We start from the raw sequence: 23,989 nt of genomic DNA on the forward strand, positions 1-23,989 counted from the left end.
TTATGTCTTATGATTCCCTGGAGAAGTATTGTTGAGCGGATTTGTAAATGCTATTCTATTCTATTTGAAATTCGTGTTGTCGTGGTCTTGCCGTCGTGATTGGTTTCACCTGTGTGATTTGCGATTATGTTTCAACGAGTACTCCGAGACTAGAGTCGTATGCTTGGACAGAAGACTCGAGCGCGAACCTTCCACATCTATCTTGACACTAAGAAACGGCATGGTTTTTCCGCTTCTCCCTTGTCTTCCCTGGTTTCTCGCAACCATCCGCCGCTTTTCATCCAATTAAGCCATCTCTCCATCCCAACCCCCGGCTTCGTAACCTCCTCTTCCAACAGCGATATACCAGGCCCATCGTGAAAGCCTTCCAGTCAACCCTGCTAGTCTGCATGACACAGATTGCAGATGGTGCAAGAGGGCGCGGGCACGATTTAAGCTCGAGCGCAACGTCTGCGATTTGTTGTGTTTCCAAATCAAATTACCGGAAGCGGCAAGCCCTTTCCGTCGCATTTCCCCCAGAGTAATAATTATCCGGAGCAGCAGCGCGGGCGGTTAGAAGTGCGGGGGAAAACAGCCTCGTCGCTATCGGCCCTCAATCAGACACGACCTTCTTCTTCTTTTTCCCCCGAGTGGCTGAAAAGCAAACTCGAAAACAAGTCGGGGACTCGGGGGACATGTGTCAACGCCAAGGACCAAGGGGAAAGCGGACATTTTTCCATGGGACATCTTTTTGCATGTGAAGGCGTCACGTGCGGCGTCGCGCAGGATGATGCAAGGCGATCTGGATGGCGTGCATGTGGCTTGTTTTTACCCCGGAATTCCTGCCGGCGTCTAGCGCTGGGGGGGGAGGGAGGAGGAGGTCAGCGGGAGGTCAGCGGGCGCGCCGCTGGACGGAGGAAGTGGGCGACTTTTTCGGTCAGCCGATATACTGCCCCCCTGCGAAGAGGCGGTGGACGCGTGAGCGGGGAGCCCGGCCGTTAGATAGCTAGCAGGCACGCAGACAATGCTGTTCTGGGCTGTGAGTTGCGTTGCCGGAGATGGCGGGCTCCCTAAAGAGCAGAGGGGGCCGTGCGCGTACGGCCGACATTCGCGCAGCGTTGTCGGTTGCCCATGATGGGCAGATGCCGAGGCACACGGCGGGCGATCGGCCGCTGCTGGCGATATGATGCGCTGTATCAACCGCGCCCTCCGCCGCGCACCTCAGCTTTTACGCACCTACTGCTGGACCCCCTCCCCCCTTCTTCTTCGTCCGCTCTCTCCTCGATCCAGGCTGCGTATGACAGCCCTTTCTTTCCCGCGTTTCCTTAGCTTTTTTAGATATAGAGGCATAAAGATCACCTCTCGTCCTTAATTGCTGGGCGCCCGCCTGACATCACCGTTCCGCTTGCATTTTCTTGGCTCCGCCCTGCTCCGCCCTCCAACGCGTGAGTTCTGAGTTCCCTCCATCTCGGCCCTCGGCATCGCCGACCAAGCTGTTACGCGCCCCGCTGACCGACGTCGACGCCAGCTTTGTTCTCCGTCCTCTAGCTTCAGCCCTCTCTCTCTCGCAGTTCCTCGTCAACCGCACCGAACCTGCTGCCATGGCTCCCAAGTTGCTCGCGGTGCAGCGCGCCGCTGATATCGGAGGAATCCCGCCCAACGGCAAGCCTCACAGCGTGCCCGTCCCCGGCACCGCCACCGAGAACCGCTCCGCGACCTACAGGCATTGGCGCTTTGCCGACCGCCCGCTGGAGACGCTGGACGAGACGGTGAGTAGTCGGCCGATGTGGAGCGCGCGCGTACCTCGGGGTCAGGCGTTGACTCTTCTTCATAGGTCCAAACGCTACACGATGCGTTCGAGCAGTCCGGTAAGCCTTTTGGGGACCGCGAGGGAAAGCTGGAGAGCGTACTGACGTCTTGGTAGCGAACAACAACCCCGGAAGCCGCTGCCTCGGTTACCGCCCCTACGACCCTGTGACGAAAACGTACGGTGCATACGTGTGGGAAGACTACGCGACGGTCCAGCAGAGGAGGAGGAACTTCGGTGCTGGTCTGGTCAAGGTGTTCGAGGAAGCTGGTGTGTCGCCGGTTCGCGGGATGGGCATTGGCCTGTGGTGCCAGAACAGGCCGGAATGGCAGATAACCGGTACGTGATCGCTCCCAAGGGGGGATTGGGATTTCGGTGTTGCTGATGGCGGGATCCAGATCTGGGAGCCATGTCCCAGGGAATGTTCACCGTCTCCATCTACGACACTCTGGGCCCGGACACCACCGAGTACATCATAAACCACGCGGAGCTGAAGTGCGTCGCAACGTCGCTCAACCATGTTGCCGCTCTCTTGAAGCTCAAGCCCCGCCTGCCCACGTTGCAGGTGATCGTCTGCTTGGACCCTCTTGATGCGGGCGAACGACCGGGCGAGTCCAAGGGTGACCTTCTTAACGCCATCGCGGCTGATCTCGGAGTTCGTATCCACTACTTGAGGGACGTCGAGGCAATCGGGGAGCAGAACCCGCGTGCCTACAACCCTCCCGCTCCGGATGACGTTATCACCATCAACTACACCTCAGGGACCACTGGTAACCCCAAGGGTGTTGTGTTGACGCACAAGAACGCCATTGGAGCCACCAGCTCGTCCATGACCATCACCAACCAGACTGGCGATGATGTCATGTGCTCGTTCCTGCCTCTTGCCCACATCTTCGAGCGTGTTGGCGAGCATGCTGCTCTTTGGGGCGGTTGTGCAATCGGTTACTTCCACGGAAACATCCAGGAGCTTGTCGATGACCTGAAGCTTCTGCGGCCGACCGTTTTCAGCGGGGTCCCTCGTCTGTACAACCGCTTCGGCGGTGCTGTCAAGGCCGCAACTCTGCAGGCGCCTGGTGTCAGGGGATCGCTGTCAAGGCATGTTGTGAGCACCAAATTGGCCGCGCTGGAGGGCCCTAACCCCACGACCCAGCACTTCTTCTGGGACCGCATCTGGTCGAAGAAAGCTGCCGCGGCGCTCGGGTTGGAAAGGACGAAGACCATGGTCACCGGCTCGGCCCCGATCGATCCTTCGCTGCAGAACTTCCTCCGTGTCGTCTGCGCGAACGACTTCGTGCAGGGCTACGGCCTGACGGAGACGTACGCCGCGTCGGTCGCGCAGCTGGCCGGCGACCACTCGTCGGGCAACTGCGGCGCCGCGACGCCGTCGACGGAGTTCTGCCTGGAGTCGGTGCCGGACATGGAGTACCTGGCGACGGACAAGCCGCGGCCGCGCGGCGAGGTGCTGCTGCGCGGGCCCACGCGGTTCCGCGAGTACTTCCGCAACCCGGAGGAGACGGCCAAGAGCGTGGACGCGGACGGGTGGTTCCACACGGGCGACATCGGCGAGGTGGACGAGCTGGGCCGGCTGCGCATCATCGACCGGCGCAAGAACGTGCTCAAGCTGGCGCAGGGCGAGTACATCTCGCCCGAGCGCATCGAGAACGTGTACCTGGCCAACTGCAACTGGCTGGGCACGGCGTACGTGCACGGCGACTCGAGCCAGGCGTGCCTGGTGGCCCTGTTCGGCATCCAGCCCGACCAGTTCGCCGGCTTCGCCGGCAAGGTGCTCGGCAGGACCATCGCCGACTCGGACGTCGCGGCGCTGAGGGAGGCGGCCGACAGCCCCAAGGTGCGCCAGGCGGCCCTCAAGGAGCTGGACAAGGCCGGCCGCAAGGCAAAGTTCAACAGCTACGAGAAGGTCAAGGCCCTGAGGTTGTTGATCGACCCGTTCACGATCGAGAACGAGCTCTTGACGCCGACGTAAGTGTTTTTTTTCCCCTTCGTTTGTCCGTATGTGTGAAATGATGAAGGAGCGCTAATGATGGGGAATGGCAGGCTCAAGCTCAAGCGTCCGCAGACGGCGAAGAAGTACCGCGACCTCATCGACGCGTGCTACGAGGAGGCACTGGCGGAGCCTCCGAAGGCGAAGCTTTAAGCTCGGCGGTTGGATGTCAGCGTCTTTTTTCCAGTGTGGGGATCGTATTGGATTTGTGCCTGGACGTCAGCATTTACATGTGGATTTTTCTCGGTGAACATATAGGGAGATATGGGGGATCCGGTCATTGTCGGCGGCGGCCATTTGGTCCCCATTTTGTACACCTTCTCTTCGGAATAGAGAGGCTAGGCTGGCGAGACGAGATCGGAGGCATTTCATGTTTGAGCGCCTGATGATGACGACAAGGGGGACTTGTGTGGAAAGGAAGAGGAGAGCAATGAGTATGAAGGTATATACAGATATATATATATGTGGGATCATCGGTTTATAATCGACTGCTGCCTTTTGTTTTTCTTTCGGATCGAAATCTATGAAGCTTGTCAATGCCTGCACACCGGGGGAAGCGAAAGAGTACGCGTCGACGCTAATGACAAGAAGCTTTTGAGTTTTACCGTCGCTTTCCTTCTCTTCACGTGGAAGTGACACTCGGCTGCTGAAACATGACATACCTAGATGCCGAAGGGCCGGAAGACACGCGCGGGATCTGAGAGTTGCACAACGCAGTCAATGGCGACGATGCGCGGGCCTTTCGGGACGGAAGCTGGTGCAGCGGAAAGTAGCAACACCCTCCGTGTGGTCCGAGTTGCGAGCAATGTCACCGGGAAAAGCGGCAGGCAAAGGCGGGCTCGTTGTAGGGCTGAGCGTCCCGATGGACGTTGTGTGAGCGTGCCGGCGGGAAAGGCGGAAGGACACACGGAGGGACATGCATGTATTATGGATGTATTTATTGGCTTTGCGTTGCGTTGGGCGTTCGTGTCATGTCGCGTTGAGGCAAGGCACCCTTGGTCTTACTCTCCGATAGCTCCTGCGACTCTCCGCTCTCACCCAACGACGACTTACTGACTATACGGACCCTTCCTGTCCTCGTACCTTCGCTGGCCCGTATTCTTCTTCTCTCGCGCTCTCTTTTTAGCCCTACCCTAATTTTGGCGCGGATTTTATCCTTCTGGATCGGACGGCCGAACCTACTTGCACTCGTTTCCGATCGCCCCAGAAAAAAAGCACACGCTGCCGACGGACCGGACCCCCGTGGTCTTCTTGCTGCTTGACGTGCACCACACCCCCCGCGTCGCGCACCCGCCTCTATTGCAACCAACGCTCGCCCACACCCACTCTCTCTCACTCTCACACATACCAGAACCATCATCCCGGGGAGAGAAACGTACACACATTGAGGATCCCACCAACCCTCGGCGCGCGCGCATACCTACCCCAGCCGAGAGACGGGACGCGCAACAACAACGCTTCCGATCTACATAACGCCGCCCGCCGCACGGCCAATTCCCATCCCCCCGGCGGGGACGAGGAGCCCAAACTACATACCTAGCCGTACCTAGCCAGCTTTTGCGCCGGCGAAAAGAAAGCAAAACCGCCGACGACGACAACGACCTTACCTACCAATCCTCATCTACCTAACCGACTTTACAACACGCGGGCAGCTCAGCTCACGATCTTCCTCGCCGTCCGCCTACCAAACACACCGTCACGTCGCGCCGCCGCCACCGCCTCCGCCTCCGCCCTGCGCGTACTCCCGCTACTATCGTTAATTGATCCCGCCGGTGGCACAACTTTCGCGAGGGAAGGGGGAATTCCGGCTAGAAAAGCGCGACAGCATTCGTGGTTAATCCGCGGAGGAGAGAGAGCACCAGAGGGGAGAGACAGACAGACAGAGAGGGCCTTGATGACCGGTCCCAATCGCACATCGCCGCCGTCGCCGCCGCGGCTGGCAAGAGCGTCGCTGTCGGCGTTCATCCTCGTCGCGCTCGCGTGCCTCTCGCTCAGCCCGTCGAGCGTCCTCGCACATACCGCGGAAGTGGGCGAGGCGACGGACCACAATCACATGAGATTAGCGGCGGAAGGGGCCAACAACATGGGGTTCATGGGCGTGGAGCTGGACGCCGCCGCCAGGGCAGGGGATGTGGAGCAGCAGCAGGCGGAGGTGGTGGTGGACGAGGAGGAGCAGCAGTACGAACCGGCGTTCGTGGGCGTCATCAGGGATATCATCGGGAGGCAGGACGACGCGTCGTATGCGACGCTGACGAACAATCAGGTCGGCACGCAGTCGATCACGGCGGGGAAGACGCTGCATTATCGGTTCGAGAACTCGTCGGTTTGGGGAAACCTTTCGGAGACGACGCCCGGGTTGCCGGAGATCAATGGGAGGAAGGTGTTGTCGAGGGAGAGTATGGATAGGGAGCTGAAGAGGAGGGAGTTGGAGGCAGAGGAGGATGGGGAGGGGGAGGGTGGTGGTGAGGAGGACGTCGGCGAGGATGAGGACGGGAACGTTGTGCTGAAGAAGAGGGCGACGACGAGGCAGGTCTACGTGTCGATGAATACGTGCAATCAGCCGGACATCAACGGGACGACGACGCAGGAAGCCCCGCCGCAGCTGACGCTGTACATCTCGACTTCGGACAAGAACAAGGCTCCCGGACCGGATGCGGAGAGCACCCTGCAGAGCACGCACACCCTGAGCAGCGGCTTCGCGAGCGCCACGGTCAACGCGACTTCGAACGTGTACATTGGCGTGTCTGCTCCTTCGCCTCTGCCCGACGGTTTTACCGGTGACTGGCAATTCCAGGTTGCGGCTTCCATCGACGCGTCCTTCCACCAGTACAACGAACCGAAATCGGCCAACTCCTTCGTCTACCTCGTCGACACGGATACCAACTCGGCGCTCTTTGTCACGGACAATCTCACGTTGTCCAACCCGGGCGACGACGACTATGAACGTTGGATGCGGGCGGGAAATCCGTTCCAGCTCTTCGCTTACAGCACCAATATGACTGCCATCAAGGGCATGGAAAGGTCGTACTGTGGGTTGCTAAACGCTTGGAACGAGGAACCGTCGAGCCAAATCAGTGGCATGACGACCAGGGGCTTGGGGAACAAGCCGAAGGAACAGTTCTATGTCCAAGGGCTGAACGGAAGTACGCCGTATTTTGCCTTCCCGGTCATGTACGGCAATTCGACGGCTGCCGGGTCTGGCGTTGTCGGTGGCGGTGGGCAGGTCTGGGCGCCGGTGAACTTCACCACGAAGGCCGGTAAGTAACATGTTTCGCGGATGAGTGCAGCCAGAACGGCATCGCTAACTTCACGCTCTCGCAAAAAAGACGGCAACTGCCAGGTCATCTTCAACCTCACCTTCTGCGAGGAGGTGGCGTACGCGGTGCCGTCGAACCCGAACCGGTACAACCTCACGACGCTCGTGGACCTGTACGACCAGTACGCGGAGAAGCACTACCAGAACTTCAACTACTCGCTGCAGCAGATACCGTGCAACACGACCAACACGGCGCAGTACTCGCTGGCCAAGACGTGCGACGACTGCGCGCACGACTACAAGAACTGGCTGTGCGCGGTGACGATCCCGCGGTGCGAGGACTTCTCGGCGCCCGACGACTGGCTGCAGCCGCGCAACATCGCGCAGCCCTTCGCCAACGGCACGCGCCTCGCCGACACGGACTTTGGCCGCGACCCATTGAGCAACGCGACGCTCATGGACCGCGCGTACGCCAACTCGTCGCGCAACGCCATCATCGACGAGCTCGTCCGGCCCGGCCCCTACAAAGAGGTGCTCCCCTGCGAGGACCTGTGCTACTCCCTCATCCAGAGCTGCCCCGCCAGCTTCCAGTTCGCGTGTCCCGTCATGGGGAGGGGCCTCGAGCGCAGCTACGGCAATCGCAACGGCAACGAGGACGGCACCGTGACGTGCAGCTATCTGGGCGCCGTGTACTACGTCAACGCGGGCGCGTCGCTGATGCTCGGCGGGGGGCTGGGCGGCGGCGTCGTCGCGAGGAGCGTCGTCGTTGCCGTGGCGACCGTGGGGTGGTTGGTGGTTGGCGGCTGGTGGGGGCTGTAAGTATGTAGGTAGGTAGAATGGTAGATTGCTTTTGTTTGCCTTTTTTGCTTTTTTTCCTCCCTGGCGGCGGATGGAGGTCCTGGGATGTGGGATCTGTTATGGATGTCGAGAATGCCTTTATCTTTTTTTCCCCGTGGCGTTGGTGAGATGGTTGGGTGTGGCGCTTTTGGCTTTGATATATACGATGATCTTTCTTGTTTTGAGGGAGAATGATGATGGATGGTGCATCGGAGGATGGGGTATGCGATCCACGCTGATGATGCACTACTTTCTGTCTGACTACGAGGCGGATCTGCACGCGCAAGGTTTGTCGATTCGCTCATGTGGGCAACCGCTGCGGGTGACGAAAGAAATTGGCCCGTCCCGTATCTGTCTGGTAGAGATGTTCCGCTACTCAATGGGTAAGTGGAATACAAGGTCCGGACGTAAATGTAAGCTTTAATAGATCTTACCTACAAATACAATGCATGATCTACGGGAGGGCCGGTTTCTTTTGTCGCCTGCCGTGCAGCGGTCTTTGGGTCGCGGTGGAAGCTCGTCCGAAGCCCAAGACTTCGTCCTTGTCCCGCTTCGGACCCTACAGTATACATTTCGATCTCGAAGAACTTTCACGGTGAAGAGAAATCTCACAAATGCAAACGATGCTGTACAACATAATCGAATATCGATGTAGCAGGCCGTCATTCCATCTAATCGTTGAGCTGAAGTATTGTTGAAGAGCGCTCATTCTCGACGTCTTGGCCGGACTCTCCATACTGAGGTTTAGCACAAAGTACTATGCACCGGAACGGCCTTCACAGTTGAAATTCTTTTTCCACCTTGTCCCATCCATCTGCGCGTGGCAGGTAGAGCTTGGTTAGAGGGAGGTTCCGCGGTAGAAGATGGAAACGTTCTTTTAAACCACCCGGCTCCAACCGGAGAAGCGCATTGCGTCACGAGCTCGAACAGCACGCTTTTTTGCGGAGCTTGTGACTACTTGGTACTATTTGGAACGTGACCGGCCAATTCACATGAAATCTGCCCCAGAATCGGTGGTTTGGATAAGCCGCGAAGGAAAATGAACATGGATAAAAAGGCAAACATCTTCTCCTCCAGAAGAACCCTCTCCATGAATAAACGGATTTATAGCAAAGGAGGTCCGCCTTTGCAGTGGAAGTCCAAAGGGAGATGAAGAATACTGCTGTCGTCCGGAAAGATATTATCAGTTTCCGTCATGATGCACGGATGTTTGGCGCAGCGTCTGACTTGACCTCCATAATCAATGAAGACCGAACTCATACTCAAACATATATGGCGCTGAGTACCGGATCATTCGAATGATGAAGCGCAGTATTGTAATATGCTGAAGATACTTGATCGAATCAATTTACATTATTTAGGTCTCGGAGAAGCCGTCCGGCACAGGGAAAAAGACGGCCACAGTCGAACGGGACGATGAGTCAATGTGCTGAGAATGAGCGGAAGAAGATGGATGATGAAGAAGCTCACTCTCGCCCCTCCGGAGGAGGAGAACTATATACCCTCAGATGCCCTCCGCTGAGAAGGAGGCACCTACCACCACCAAGAGGCCGCACGGGTCAAGAACTTACTGCGTTACATGTGCAGGCAGTGTGACCTATGTTGCAGCAATAGAGCGCTCTACCAAAGCGTAGTACATGATTTACCCTTGTCGAATGTGGCTTCCAAGAAACGTTGTTTTCTTAAGTAGGCAATCGAAGCAAGTGCGCGGTCACGCAGGTGACAGCTGAAGCAATACAAAACACCAAGACACGGGGTTTTACACCACAAACGTAGATCAAGCCCAACGCACCTTGTCGGGCATCGAGAGATACATTCCTCCAGCCATCTTCTGTGTCAAAAAGTCAGAGAAGACTCGTTCAGTGACTTGCCAGCGAAACCGATCTGAAAATCGAGCGCAGACACGAACTCGGCATTACCATAGAGTATGGCGACCGCTGCCATTCGGCATCGCAACACGCAACCCAAAGCCCAAAGCACGACCTCACCAAAAAAAAAAAAAAAAAAAAGGCTCACCCACACCGACCGACCGAATCCACGATCCCCCATCCCTGCGTCCCCCCGAACAACACCACGCGCCCCGCAAAGCAGGGGACATCCAGGCTGCCTGCCTCATACGGGGACCACCACGATACATACATACCGGCCCATCCCATCAAACGCAAGCAGTAGTAGTACCTGGTGGCACCACGTCCCTCCCTTCGCCTTGACCAAAATCCCGCAGGCGACAACAACGCGTTGGGCGCGCGATCACGAGACACAGGGAGGAGAGCGACCGACCGACCGACCGACCGACCGTGTCGACCGTTGATTTGCTCCCAGCCGCGGGCGTCCAATCACATGTGGTGCCGACGACGACGACGACGACGCACGCATGCATATTCCCACCCACTGCTGCCACGTGGGGGGGAAATGCCAGAAAAAGACAGCAACAAGTCCCTCCGCCCAACGACGCGCGAGCGAGCGTGCGCGCGTGTCATGTCATCATGCCACCACCCGCACTAACTAGACAAAGGAGGGAAAGTGGAGAGAGAGAGAGAGCGATCAGAGAGATAGCGAGCGGCCGTCCTGCAGGGGAAGGCCGATCCTGGGCGATCCCCCGACCTACGTGCGTCAACGACGTGGAGAAATGCTGCTGCTGCTGCTGGTGCTGGTGCTGCACCCCGCCATATTCATCGTCACTCATGCAGATAATGATAAGCCCCGCCCCCATCCGTCCGTCCGTTCGTGAACGTTCCAGAAAAGCAAGTCCCCCCTCTCTCAACGACCGCCCAATGAGAGAACCCCGCAAAGCCCCCCATCGTCACAGCCAGAAACATCTGCGAAACGCGTTGGCATGTTCTGCCCAAAAATGCCCCCAAACCACCACTAACCCCCCCGCCTTTTCCCCGAGGAAAGAAAGGTTTGAGAAAGCGACGCCAAAAGCAATGACCACCACCGCCGCCGCCGCCGCCGCTGCCAGCGTTCATACAAACAGCCTTAAAAAAAAAGTTCCGCCAGCACACCAACTGAAACCGCCATCTCCTCCCCCCCTGCGCGCCGTTGCCATGCCACTAAAACCTACCTACCCTCCCAGAAAAAAAAAAAAAAGAAGAAGAAGTCCCCGGCTTCATAACCGATGAGAGAGATCTGCCCTACATACGTATCGTATGTATCAAGCGACTCGGTCTAGCGCATGGTCCGTGGTCGCCCGCCCCGGGACGGCCGGCGCCGCCGACGACGATATGTTGATGCCCGACTAAGAGCCTCGGCTGAGGAGGAAAGAAACGGCGTAAACAGCGGTGGTTTCTACGGCAACGTACAGATGATAGGCCCCCGGCGGCTAGTGGCGGTCGAAAAAGGGTCCTGATAGTGGTAGTGTGGGCCGGATCAAACGTGGTAAGGCGCGTCGCCGCATGATGGTGGTGGCTGGGGGGAGGGCAATCGGTTAGGTTAGTTCCCCTCCAAGCTATTCCCGTCAATCTGGCCCCCGACGATCAGTGAGAGAAGAAGGGACCTTGTGGCAATCCCCGAGTCCTGGGGTCTGGAACTCTGAAGAAAAAAAAAGTCAGTAGAAGCTCGAGGTCGAGGTGATGACGTGTGCGCGAAGGATTCTTTACCGAGTGATCGTCGAGGGAAGAAGCATCGACAGTCTCGAAGGAAAGCGTGTCCGACCAAATCTTCGAAAAAGACATTATGAGAAGCGAAAATCAAGTTAATATAATAGCCTAGAGGTATATCGAGCAGTGACCCAGCAAGAAGGAGAAGAAAGGACCAAAGAACAAAAAAGGTAGCAAGATGCAGGGGAAAATAGACATGCTCTTCCGTGTCTCCATCCGCGACCAATTCAAATGGGAAATCGTCAAAGCAGATAACGATGCAAAATCCTCGCCTGATGCCCTTCTCTCTTCACCCGTCCCAATGCAACTCTACCCGGTCTGAATAGTCGGCCCATCCAATTGCGGTGATGTCGTGTCATGCCATGCTCCGCCACCCAAGGCCACCCGTCCCTCGCCTCGACTCTCCCCAGCGTCACCCTACTACCCCTTAGAGGCATGCACCCGAAAAATCTTAGTAACACACAATTCGGCCCTCCGCCATTATACTCGAGTACGACGAAATGAAGTATTCAAAATCGACTCGGCCCCGAGAGAGAAAGAGGCAAGAAAGCAGCGCGGAGCAGAAAAATCCAAATCAGACGGAAAAGAAACAAGAGCGAAAACAAAAAACCCAGAAATTCTCCCATGATCATCATAAAGTTCTCGCAAAGTCGTGTCCGGTCGTTAAGGCTTTGTATAGGGTGTATCGCGGTCGTGAACAGGTCGTTAAAGTTCCGGGGATTCAAGTCCCTTTTTTCCCTCGCACCTCCCTTGATGAAAAAGAAAAAGAACCCCTTTCCCAAATCCCATCCCAAAACTGAAACGAGATTCGTAACTCGAAAAGGGAACTCGTGGCACTCAAACAGAAAAGCAAACTAAGGGAAAAAAGCAGCAATTCAATAACGCCACCGGGGAACACATAGAGTAAATCCCCGGATACCATGGTTTCTTTTTCTTCTCTTTAGCCGTGAGACGGCCGTGAGACCCGATCAGGATGATGCCACGTGGCAGTAGTGAGTATTCATGGGCCGACGTGGTCATCAAGAAGTGAAGATGGTCAAGGTCGGACATCTACCTCGGGAGATGCTCGGCCATCTCGATGGACAAGTCCCTGATTGCCCATCGCCAGTCATCGCCGAGGAATTCTCGTCTCTCGCCGACCCAGCCTTCGACTCTCCTTCGCCACACCTCTTCCTCGTCGCGTTGACGTCGGATGAAGCCTGGTCCAAGGTCGAATTCCTCGGATACGAACGTCTCCATGGGCGTCTGTGCAACACTGGGGCCTCCTTGAATGGAGAAGTATCCGCCAGCACCAGCACCGACCTCGATGTCATCCTTGAGGTCCTCGATGTCGGCAAAGGGATCCGATTCATCGCCGATCGAAGCTGCAGGAGATAGCGGGCCCGTGTGACGCGGGTCGAGCTTGAGCCAGCACATCTTGCGAGGGTCGAAGACCATGCCTTTCTCGATCTGAACCCCACGCGAAGACGAGATGTGCGAGATAAGAGCTGGCCGCGGTGGCGAGCTTGCGTTCGGGGCAGGTGCAGGTGTCGGGAATGATGGAGTTGAACGCGTGTGCTGATGATGAGGAGGCGGCGCTTGGGGCTGAGAATACGAGTATGAGTGGTTAGAGGCAATGCGCGGACGTTTGATCTCCTGCACAGGCGAGGAAAACCGATTGAGTGCGCCTTCGTTACCCTCCCAGCGATGGAGAACAGGGTTGTACGTCATGCCCTTCTCGTCTATATGGCTGTCAGCTGCTGTGTCTATAGAGTCCCGAGGCTGTGTACATACTCTTGACTGTAGGCGTGTTCATCTGCTTGATCAGGTAGGGCTTCTGTCCCACTGCCCTCTTTCTATTGGCTTGCGGGCTGGTTGGAGGATTGCGGGCGGCGACTTGAGGTTTCCAGTTAGTGTTGATCGGCATCAATGGCCCGGAGTCCGGTCGTTGTTTGGGCCCACCTAAACGTTCCTCCCTGGCTATCCGACTTGACGCAGTGTCACGTGCGAAGCTGGGTGTGTTCTCGCGCCGGAGCGCCTTCTTCGGCGTCGGAGGCTGAGGCGTCTCAGTGGTGATTGGCAGCTTGCTGTGGCTGACCTGTCGGATCATCTTGGATGGCGCACGGTTCGAAGGCAGCTTGACGTATTTGTTCTCCTTCGTGGAAGAAGTCGGCAGATCGTCGAATGCATCAAGCTCAGAGCCGTCCCCGAAATTGCGCTTGCGTGCAGGCTTCGTGAACATGCGCTTCGTTGCAGCCTCTCGAACAAGGGAAGCAGGAGCGATGTCCTTCCTGTTTCCGGTCCGACTGGGTGTCTCCGCCTGACGCGAGAGCCGAGAATATGTTCGGGGGGTAGGCGAAAGGGCGCGGGGATCAGAGTCGCGACGAAGCTGACCCATGGAGGACTTGGTGGCAATGTGCTGCGACTGCCTGTTTGATATGCCAGCAGGTAGAAAGGGCTTGGTCGGCTGCTTGCTGCTTGGTTTGTAGTCACTGCGAAGCACTGGAGCAGAGCGCTTGGCCCTCAGTAGCTGGGCACTGGTTGTTGTGGGGCCTATACGGCTGTTGCGATTTGGATAGAACGCACCCGACTCGTAGACGGGGTCAAGCCGGGATCGAGGTGCCACAGGAGCCATTGGCCTGGGGATGCGAGAGGTAGACGACACGGACGGTTTGTCAGTGAAGGTCAGAGTCGTGGTGGCGCGGACGTTGGGTGTGGGCGGCGGCTTGTTTGAATTGACCTTGACGTTGCGGTTGACGGTCAGTTTGGCGGGATCCAGAATGTCTCCAGATCCCATGTCCAGGTCATCGAAGAAGTCGTCGTCCTCGGGAACCGACTTCAGGGTCGCAGGTGGCAACAGTAGCGCTGGGTGCGGCGCAGATTGTGGCTCCGGCTCAGCTGGGGGTTGGTCTTGGGCCTCGGGCACGGCCTCGCTATCGGCCTGGGGGGCAGCTTCTTCAACGGGAAGCGGCGCAGCGGCGTCGGCGTCGGCAACCTTCTCATGCTCTTCCTGCTGCTCGGGGTCGATGGTGCCTTCCTGCGGAGGGCGCGGCTCGGGTTGGGGAGTCTTGTCGTCGTCGGTCTCAACGTCCCTGCGCTTCCGCAGCACAGCATTGAAGTCGATGGGTTCCTTGGGAAGCACCAGGCCGCCGAAGTCGTCGTCCTCACTCTCGAGGGTCATGCAACTGCCCATGCTGGGGCTCATGGCAGCAGACACTGAAGAGCCGCGGGTGCGTGTGTCGCGTCGCGTGCCGCCAAACCGGATGCCAAGGGAACCACCTTCAGCCCAGTCTTCGAAGTCATCGTCGTCCTGGGGCGGCGTTTGGGGGCGCTGGGGAGTCTTTAATTTCAGGGTGCCCGAGCTTGGACCGGGCAACTCGAGGTCGTCGGCCCAGTCATCATCTTGGTGGATCTTCTGCCGGGATGGCTTCTTTCCCAGACGCTTAATGGTGCCACCGAGAAGAGCCGAGGACGGCACAGAGGTGGGAATGGGGATTCCGGCATGTTTGGCAGACGAGATGGCATCTTTAGTCGAGGACTCGTCGTTGGGGGACAGCAGGACCTGCCAGTCCTCCTCGCCGGCGGCTGACTCGGAGCGCAGCGACGGCGCGCGCGACGAGCGCGAGAGGTTGGCGTGCGACGAAGCGCTCTGCGCGAACAGGTCGCCGTGGAAGTCGTCGTCGTCGTCCCAGTTTTCGATGTGAGGCGACATGTGGACGGCGCGCTCGTGGAAGCTGCCTCGGTGGAGCGAGGCCATGCTTGGGTCTGGGGCGCGCAGCCCGGAAGGGTGGAGGATTGAGGTTGGAGGTGCTGCGATCGTCTGCGGTGGCAGGTCGGGCGTTACAATACAGGACACGCGCGGGCCACCTTGGCGCGAGACCCTTGTGCGCGCGCAGCTGGGAGCTGGGGCTCACCTGTGCAGCCAAAGCCTCGCCGTCAGTCAGGCTGCGCGCCCAACCGGCTCGCCTGTCGTCGTTTGCGCAGGCTCCACTCCGTCAACACGCCCGGGCCAGGCACCGGCGATCACGAATCCGGCCCGCTGCTGAGGTGCATGCGGACGCCGCGGCCCTACGCCCAGCTGTCTGTGCCTGGCGCGCTGTTTGTTGTAGCTCAGTTCGCGGCCATTGACGCGGGTTGCGAGGCGCGCACTTGCACAGCCTGCGCCCGCTCGCCTCGGCCGGGCGCGCCGCAATGGGCGCTTCGCTTCCGCAGCCGGCCTGTCGACGCGGGCACACGGACGCACGTCGCTCGTATGGCAACGCGTGCCGCCGACCTCACAACCCCACGCCGTGACGCTCCCGTGCCTGGCGGCCGTGCGCCGTTGCTTCTGGCCGCAGGAAAGGCCGCAGACAGGCAGCAGGCCGCCAACACCAACGCCCGCAGGGATCCTCCAGGCACCGTCTCCCTCCGACCCTCGCCTGGCTCGAACCGCTCCAGTTTCATAAGACTACACATCCCAACACAAGAAATTTTTGTCGACGTCGTTACCGTGCGCCTCGCTCGCCTCGCTCCATCTATCCCACACCCGTACGCCATGGCGGCGAAGCAGATATTGCGCGTGCGAAGGACCGATGTGGATGAAGCCACTCCCGCTTACGCACTGCTCGCCGTGGAATCCGCCGGTTCCGAGCCGCTCGACGTCAAGCTCGTTGGCACCGAGGGCGAGAACGTCTTCGCAGCTTCAGGTAAGCAGCGCATCACACGCTTCTGACGTCTGCGCGCGTTTCACGCTGACGACCTGGCCCGAATATGCACAGTTCGCGAGGCTCAAATCCGGAATTTTCGTGACCGCAAAACCAAAGTGTGTGACGATCATGAGTGGGAATCAATACTGCGTAGCACGCTCCTCCAAAGACCGGTGGACGGGGATGACGCGAAGGTGCTGGAGAACGTGGAGATCGTCGCGTCTGTGAGCGATCAGCGGTTGAAGCTCACTGTGCGGAAGAATATCCAGGGTATCACGGTGAGTAGGGGGGTTGACGTCATTGTTTACATCGCCTGACGCTTGTCCGCAGCAACGGCTGGGTATGATCCCACTGGCGGAGGATCGCGACACGGAGATTGAATTCTTCGAATGGACTGCGATCGCCGTCGAGACCGCGTCCGCCGCTCGTGACGAGGCTTGCGATCTCCGGAACAAGTACGAGGCGCAGCAGGTCACAATCACCAAACTCAAATCCCAGCTCGACGAATTGATCCAATCCAAGCACGACCATGAGAACGCGCTCCTCGCAAAGTTCCGGGACCTTCTGAATGCAAAGAAGCTCAAGATCAGGGACCAACAGCGGCTGCTCGCAGGCGCAAAGGTGGATCCTGCCGCAGGTGCGCCGCCCCCGGCATCTCCGATTTGGAAATAGAGCTAACGGCGGAACAGCGGCCGCGGTCAAGCAAGCCAGGGGCACTGCGAGGAGGGATACACGGCCCCGCAAGGCCGGGCCCTCCCGGGCCTCGAAGCGCAAAGCATCCGTGAAAACGCCTGTCACAGACTCCGAGTCAGAGCTCGATAGTAAAGCTTCACGCATGGACGTGGACGATGACGACGCCGAAGCCAAGTTGGAAAGGGGAGAGGAGATCGCGGAACCTGCCACCCCGGAGAGGTCTGACCTCGATACGACTGAAGACGAAGATGACGACGACCTCGACGCAATACCCGCCTCCCGCCCGGCTAAAGGTGCTCTAGGCTCGAACGGCAAAGCACTTGAGACAGCACCACAGAAGCAGAGCTCGCAGCGCCAGAAAAGCCCCGAGGCGCCGCCACCACGCAGGGAACTGCCTTTTACGAGGAACGAGGCTGTCAAGAGAGCGCCGGCAAGGGCGGTACAAGATGATGACGAGACAACAACGGACGATGATGATGAACTTTGAGAATCGGTCAGTTCAGCAATTGGGCATGGCGATTTCCATGCTGTGTACTTCAATACACTCCCAAGGTCTAGCATTTTTACAGCAGAGATTGACAGCATGATTACTTGGGCCAGCGCTTCAGGAGACGTCGTGAGCCGGAGAGTAACTAGTTCGTTAGCTCGCGTAGCGCCCGTTTGTCCACGAGTGGTTCCGTGGGCGGGCGGTCTCCCTTGTCGTGATCCAGGTTTGAGGGGTGTCACGTTACACGTGCCTCTGGCCAGACTTTACCCATATTGAGGCGTCCTGGATTCCAGCCTGCACTCATCAGTCGCGGCCGACGCGAAGTCGGATGTTTATTTAACATAGGTAACGTCGCACGGGCACCCGGCAGCACGAGCCCGGCGTTCGTAGAGACGTCCGGACAATTACTCGCGCGCTGGGACCGGAGAGTAGCTAGCTACTTAGATCAATTAGTTTGGTCGCGACGAACTGTAGCAGCATGTGATCGCAGCAGCGTGCAAGATCGGCGCGGAGCGTTTGATGCGCGGCAGGCGGGATGCGAGATGCGGGACGGGGGCCAAGGCCGTCGTGATGGCGGCAAGGTGCGGCTTGGTCTTTGCAGCGCGATAGAAGGCTGCAGGCACGCCCTGCCAGAGATGAGTGCGCGCTTGGGGGTTGGAGACAGCGTCAGGGCAATGTGACGCGGAAAACAAAGGCGCGCTTGCGGGGCCGACAGCGACCTAACATCGCGTGTCGTGCTGCCAAGACGCCTCCCGTCACCGCCGTGCGCATCAGCTTCACGAAACGACTCCCGCTTTCGCGACCCCCGCTACGAGCCCATCACGACGACGTCCCGCCACTCGCTCTCCGCTCCGCCCCGCTCCTTGCCCCCGCCGCCATCCACGCGCTGCTCACGGCGCCCCCCCAGGCCCAGCTTCGCGGTGCCCGACAGAATGCTGCTCAGCGCCAGCCCGTGACCGAGTCAGCGGAGGAGTGGCCGAAGTGAACGTGAGCGCTCTACACCAGCGGCGCGCGCACCCACGAGCTCAATCGCTAACCTGCGCGCAGGAACACGCCGACACGCGCCAGCTCCGCCCTGACCGCGCCTCTCCACGTCCCGTCCGAACGTCGCACAGCCCGCCCGCCTCACAAGCAATGTCCATATCAGACACGCCTACGCCGCCCATATCCCAAGCAGCCAAGACCACCGCGTCCTCGACTTCTCTGGCGGCCGAGGATGAGGAGGAGCTGCACAAGCTAGACCAAGTCTTCAAACGCATCCGCACCAATATCCCAGACGCCCCGTACATCATCACCGTCCCCTGTGCCGAGCCGCGCTACCACCACTGGTCGCGCGAGCAGGCGGAGAGCTGGTGTCGGAACACCCCGTTCGATCCAAGTGAGGAGCGCCTCCAGTACATGAGCTTCCTATACCGCGACCACGCCGATAGTTGTTTCGTGTGCCGTACCGAAGTCGATGAGGAAAGGGATCGCCGCGCCGCCATGAAGACCAAGAGTGTTCCGAGCGGCACGAGCACTCCGCGCAGTGATGCGCCGAAGAAGAAGATTTCGCTGGCAGCCTATAGCAAGAACAAGCAGGCGATCGGTCTGCCGCCCAAGCCGGGCTCGGTTCCGGATCAATCGAAGAAGGACACCTCCGTTGGCGAGTCGAGAAGTGTGCCGGACAAGTCTGCCGATGCGCCAAAACCTGCGAAGAAGGAGGATCTGAGCTTGTGAGTGAATCTGCTGCTCGCCCTGAGTTCTCACCGCTCACACGATGACAAGTGCAATGTCCGAGACAGAGGAGGACAAGCCCTTGTCGGTGAAGAAAACCAGATCAACCCCACCACCGACAAGAAACCCGCGAGTTCCCGACACCAACGGCCTACCGCCCCTTATCTCCCCTATAACATCTCCGAATGGCCTTGGCCTCCCTCCGTTACTCTCCCCCACACTTCCCGATATCATCGAAGCCGAACTTGAGAAGCTCGCCGAACGACACAAGAGGAATAGCTCCAATACATCCATCTCGTCAGAACACAAGTCTGGCACGCCATTGCTAGGCCCCGAAATCAAGGCCCACCAGTCTTCCACCCCTTCGAAAGCAACATCTCGGCTTGCAGAAAAGAAACCCCCCAATTCCAAAGCAGACGAGTCCGAGAGCAAACCGCGCTCACTCGAGGCTGGTCCCAAGCATTCACGAGTACCTTCGCACACAAGTGCCGGCCCGGCTAAGCCGTCTCAAGACAAGCCACGGAAGCTTATTGTGAAGCTCAAGTATGGTAGGAAAAGGAGACAAGATGTTGAGCGTTGCCTCAAACTACCACCTGGCCGTAAGGCACGCCAGAAAGAGCCGGAGTTGCCAAACGAAGAGTCGCAAGGGTCGGAACGGGTACGGAAGTTGGATGGTTCGTCCAAGAGCAAAGAATTGCCAAGCAAGGAGGGATCGCGGAAGCCGGCTCTACCAAGCGCCATAGATGGAAAAGACAACAAAACACGTCATGTAGCAGAGAAGCGCCCACGCGCTGCCGACGATTCCTCAGTAGATGCCCCACCTTCAAAGAGACCCCGAGCGCCTTCCAATCTGGACCTGGACAAAAAGCCTCGGACACCGGTACCGCCCTCGACCCAATCACCATCCCTCCCCAATAAGCCCGGCCAAAAGGCCCAGTACCTCACGCCGCGAAAAGAGACCAAGTCAATTGGCATGATGCGCACCATCTCAAACGACAGCAACGGCGTCACGAGCACTCCAGGGCAAGCGGATACACCGAGTGATGCGAAAGGTCCCACGTCGGGCGTCAACGGCAGGCCCAGCGAGAGTCAAATATTGACAACACATTCGCGCAAGTTCAACGAGCTCGGTCGGCGGCTCAAGCATGAGTCGCAAGGCTTGTGCGATCCCAGGAACCATCCTTCGCTGCGAGAACGTAAACGAGGTGCGGTAATGAGCATAGAGTGCATTCTGTAAGTAAGCCCGAACGCTATAAACAAAAGAGTATGTTACTGACCTCTTCGTAGCTCTTACATGACGGCCTACTATTCTTCGGACTACAAGGCTCACCTCTCGCATCACCCCACCGATCTGAATGCCAGCTGGCGGACTCTCTTCCCACTCTTCCGCTTTTTCAAGAACAACTGTCAAGAATTCCCGCACCTCGAAGGCCTACGTCTTCAGCTTGGTGCCATCATTTGCGGCCGCATCACCACCATAGTTGCGGCGCAACGCCCTTCTCAGCCGGGAGATGGCGGGGACAAGAATGCTTTCACGGCGGAAAAGGCCCTCTCGACGATGAGCGAGTACATGCAGAACATGGTCGCGTTGGTTGCCGAGTCCCGATCGAAGCTGCCGTTCGAGGATCTCATCGCGCATTACCCCAAAACATGGGACGGCCGTGCCAGGGGCGAAGATGTCGAGGGCGACCCCCGCAGCTGGGAGAAGCTGGAGGTGGGCAGCCTGGAGGGCAACTACCACCTCCCGCTCGGCCCCGATACGTCACCCATCCAGGCCGTGCGGATGGGCATCGTTTTCCTTAACGAATGGATGGTCAAGGAACATGTCGATTACAAGTTGCAAATCAGATTGTGAGCGATTTTTTGGGGGGGGAGTCTGAGGCGTTCTTTTTGGTTGCAGCGGTTGGGCGTCATGACGGACGGGGACGGGGACGGGGGCGGTTTGGAAAAAAAAACACATCCTTGATCTACAATTTACGGCCACATATGAGAGAGAGAGCTCGCGGGAACACATACACACTCGAGGAAGACTATGCGATGGAGGTCCGGACACTTACAACACTTTTTTTTTTTCTCTCTTCTTTTTTCTTCTTTCATTCTGATCTACTCTGTCGGATAGTGGACAGCGACACTTTTGCTTCTTCTTCCCATCTCCTCATGCAGTTTGGTTCATCATGGCTGCTTTTCTTTTTTTTTTTTCTTTTTTTCCCCGGATGGGGATACAGTTCGTCTATTTGATCACAACGCGGTTGGTTCTTCTGGGACGGGCGGGCCAACCGAAAATTTTTTTTTTTTTGTGGTTTCTTTTCGTTGAAAGTGTGTACGCGCGCGTGTGCGGCTCTTTCTAAACACGATACCCCCCGGGATACTTTAACCCCCACTGCTGCTATCTATCATCCTCTCATTTTTTTCTTCTTCTTCTTTTTTGTTGTCAAGTTATGCGCCGCCGCCACTCTCGCGAGGGAGATTTGGGTCGTCGTGTGATTGGGAGAATATGGGCGGCGTTTCACTCTGCAAGTCTTCTTGGGGGTGTATGCTTGGTTTTGAACTCTTTTTCTTTTCTCGGGGGACGGGCCAGCCGGAATGTGGTGGAGGAGTTGGCGTACAGTGAGTGAGTGAGTGAGTGAGTGAGAGTGTGTATGTATGCGTTCTGGGAGGAAACAGAAGTGAGGAGTAGCTGGGTGTGCGACGTTTGACCGGCACGCCGTCGGGATGATCAGGCTGCTGTGCGGTATACTTGGTGAGAGGGGTGGGGTGGTCGTTTTGATCCGGGCTATGTGTATAGCGGCACGGGGAGATAAACATCTAACGGTCGTCGGATAAGGAGAGCAAGGCAAGCTTGTGATCAAAGATAGGTGAGGTGGGGGTGGGGGAGGGGGGTCTGCGTAGGCCAGCCACAATGGAATTTTTTTTCGAAATGAAAAAAGACGTGTTGCGGGTTCGGGAATCGCGTTGTGTGTGCTAAACGTAGGACTAACTATCGCCTTGGTGTCTTACTTTCTCTCTCTCTCTCTCTCTCTCTCTCTCTCCTTCTCATGAAGCCACCGCCACCACAACCCGCTCCAACGCATGCACGTCCGCCCACACGACGTCGAGCAGGTGCGGCAGCAGATCGATCAGGGCATCGGCGGAAGCGGAGGCGGAGGCGGAGCTGCCGATCTTGTTGTTGTTGTTCAAGCGGGCGGTGGCGGTGGTGATGGCGCGCCGACTGGTTGGCGCCATGGCTTGGCCGTTGGCGGTGCCGCTGCTGCTGGTGGTGGCGTTGTGGTGATGGTGATGGTGCAGGTGGATTGCCGTGTCGAGGTGGATGAGGGAGGCTGTGAGGGTGGCGAGTAGAGCGACGGCGGTTGTGGTGGTGGTGGTGGTTGTTGTTGAGAGTGGTTGGCCGGTTGGCGGTGCGTGTCGTTGTGGGAACGAGGGGTCCGTTGGCTGGGTCGAGAGCGGCGATGCTGGGATCGGGGCGATGAGGGGCAGGATGATCCAGGGTGGTGGTGGTGGAGCGGGCAGGCGGGGGTTGGGCCAGGGGGGGAGAAGCAGGAATGGCGGTCTCATCTTAACGTAGTGTGGCTGTGGCTTGAGGTGGTGTATTCTCCGGTCGCCGAAGTGTTGTACCTCCATGGTGCTCAGCACGGCGCCCATGGTGATGACTGGGGGATGTTGTTTGTGATCGGCTCGGATGAGGGGTTGCGGGTTTTTCCTGATTGCAGTGTTTTGGGGGGTGGGGGTTGCTTTTTTGTACTCCTTCCGCCCGTACTGAAGCTTTTACACGTACGATAGTTGTTTGACTTTGGAGACAATGGGGAGTGGTGTCGGGGTGAGACATTGGCTGGCTGGCGAGCCAGTGTGTGTCGGCCAGACACTGAAGCCGAACAGAATCTTGAAGTCTTTCCTCCGCTTCTTGTCTCATATTGTTGCGTAGTTCTACGAGTATCAAGCTCATCCTATGATGCTATTTTGTGTGCATGAATCTCTATGCCATACGTAATATGTGGAAGCTTCGCCAGTCCGGCCGGTGATATGAAAATATACATCAACCATTCGTGAGAATTTCCCCTTGAATAACGAGATAGTAGGATTTTGACACACCGGCATGATGAACCGGTGTCGCTCACCAATTTTGGCGTTGTTATTTTTCGTTGCCGCTTGAGGGCAAAGTAGGGCTCGCAACTGCAGAGTGCGTTTGCATGGTGGCGTAGAATGAGACAACGGCAGTGATAGGCGGGAGCCCACATCATGCATGACTAAAATCTTGAAACCTCTTGGAATCATGCACACAGCTAGGTGACTGTTCTTTGATGGTGTTTCAGATCAATTCATCTGTCAGGTGGCCATTGGGAGAGACAGAAGAAGAGCCAATTCACAGAGGGAGAGACAAACTAAATTTCGGTCTGGTGCTGGCCCTATTACTGTCAGCGCAATGGTACATTTCTCACCAGCAAACCTGCATCTACGAGCTCCAGTACTCCAGCAGTTTATCTGTATGGTGGGTGGGAATGGAAAATGGGGGCGGGCGGCATTGTGGTGCGGGGAGGGTCTTCATCATTATTTGGAGATGGTGATACAACGGTTGGGAGAAGATACGAACGGGAATGGCTGATATTTCTCTGGAGGCTCCAGGGGGCGAGCACAGTGAATGCTCTTATCCCAATCGAAAGATTACCTTCCTCTGGTGTCTGGCGAGCCAGGAGAAAATTGTTTGGCTGTTTCGTAACCTCCATGGAACAGCAGCCGTTTTAAACCCTTCCAGCCGCTGTTCAGTGTCAAAAGCTCACTACAGCATGTGAGATACAAGTACCGAAGACAAAATAATGCGCTCATGTGACAAACAAGCATATTGAACTTCACGTCTGCTTGCTGTTCGCCAACTGCAATGCCTTTTTACGTAGCTCATTACACATCAGCTCCGCCCATCGCCTTCACCTATCTCCTTTCTCCGATATTCTCTTTGCGGA

The 23,989-nt window shown here is 57.6% G+C and overlaps 6 protein-coding genes across 6 annotated transcripts; 5 read left to right on the forward strand and 1 right to left on the reverse strand.

The window, feature by feature from the left end:
* Positions 1 to 1,580: 1,580 nt before the first annotated feature.
* FAA2 (medium-chain fatty acid-CoA ligase faa2) lies at positions 1,581 to 3,941 on the forward strand (the record flags this gene model as incomplete). The annotated part of the gene is made up of 5 exons (XM_066778118.1): positions 1,581 to 1,748; positions 1,814 to 1,847; positions 1,904 to 2,125; positions 2,185 to 3,766; positions 3,842 to 3,941. The coding sequence occupies 5 exons, from the start codon at positions 1,581 to 1,583 to the stop codon at positions 3,939 to 3,941; spliced, it is 2,106 nt and encodes a 701-aa protein (XP_066632213.1).
* A 1,930-nt stretch (positions 3,942 to 5,871) lies between these two features.
* On the forward strand, positions 5,872 to 7,863 carry MID1 (stretch-activated cation channel mid1; the record flags this gene model as incomplete). Its single annotated transcript, XM_066778119.1, has 2 exons — positions 5,872 to 7,045; positions 7,115 to 7,863. The coding sequence occupies 2 exons, from the start codon at positions 5,872 to 5,874 to the stop codon at positions 7,861 to 7,863; spliced, it is 1,923 nt and encodes a 640-aa protein (XP_066632214.1).
* A 4,667-nt stretch (positions 7,864 to 12,530) lies between these two features.
* Positions 12,531 to 15,216, reverse strand: SLS55_006691 (uncharacterized protein; the record flags this gene model as incomplete). The annotated part of the gene is made up of 3 exons (XM_066778120.1): positions 12,531 to 12,967; positions 13,106 to 13,201; positions 13,254 to 15,216. The coding sequence occupies 3 exons, from the start codon at positions 15,214 to 15,216 to the stop codon at positions 12,531 to 12,533; spliced, it is 2,496 nt and encodes an 831-aa protein (XP_066632215.1).
* A 777-nt stretch (positions 15,217 to 15,993) lies between these two features.
* SLS55_006692 (uncharacterized protein) lies at positions 15,994 to 17,161 on the forward strand (the record flags this gene model as incomplete). Its single annotated transcript, XM_066778121.1, has 5 exons — positions 15,994 to 16,144; positions 16,217 to 16,422; positions 16,475 to 16,781; positions 16,834 to 17,056; positions 17,140 to 17,161. The coding sequence occupies 5 exons, from the start codon at positions 15,994 to 15,996 to the stop codon at positions 17,159 to 17,161; spliced, it is 909 nt and encodes a 302-aa protein (XP_066632216.1).
* A 1,297-nt stretch (positions 17,162 to 18,458) lies between these two features.
* On the forward strand, positions 18,459 to 19,040 carry SLS55_006693 (uncharacterized protein; the record flags this gene model as incomplete). The annotated part of the gene is made up of 1 exon (XM_066778122.1): positions 18,459 to 19,040. One exon carries the CDS (start codon positions 18,459 to 18,461, stop codon positions 19,038 to 19,040), a length of 582 nt encoding a protein of 193 aa, XP_066632217.1.
* A 52-nt stretch (positions 19,041 to 19,092) lies between these two features.
* Positions 19,093 to 20,892, forward strand: SLS55_006694 (uncharacterized protein; the record flags this gene model as incomplete). Its single annotated transcript, XM_066778123.1, has 2 exons — positions 19,093 to 20,270; positions 20,325 to 20,892. The coding sequence occupies 2 exons, from the start codon at positions 19,093 to 19,095 to the stop codon at positions 20,890 to 20,892; spliced, it is 1,746 nt and encodes a 581-aa protein (XP_066632218.1).
* Between the last annotated feature and the right edge of the window lie 3,097 nt (positions 20,893 to 23,989).

This window comes from Diplodia seriata (assembly GCF_021436955.1).
Source record: "Diplodia seriata strain FDS-637 chromosome Unknown scaffold_6, whole genome shotgun sequence".
Classification (NCBI taxonomy): Eukaryota; Fungi; Ascomycota; class Dothideomycetes; order Botryosphaeriales; family Botryosphaeriaceae; genus Diplodia; species Diplodia seriata.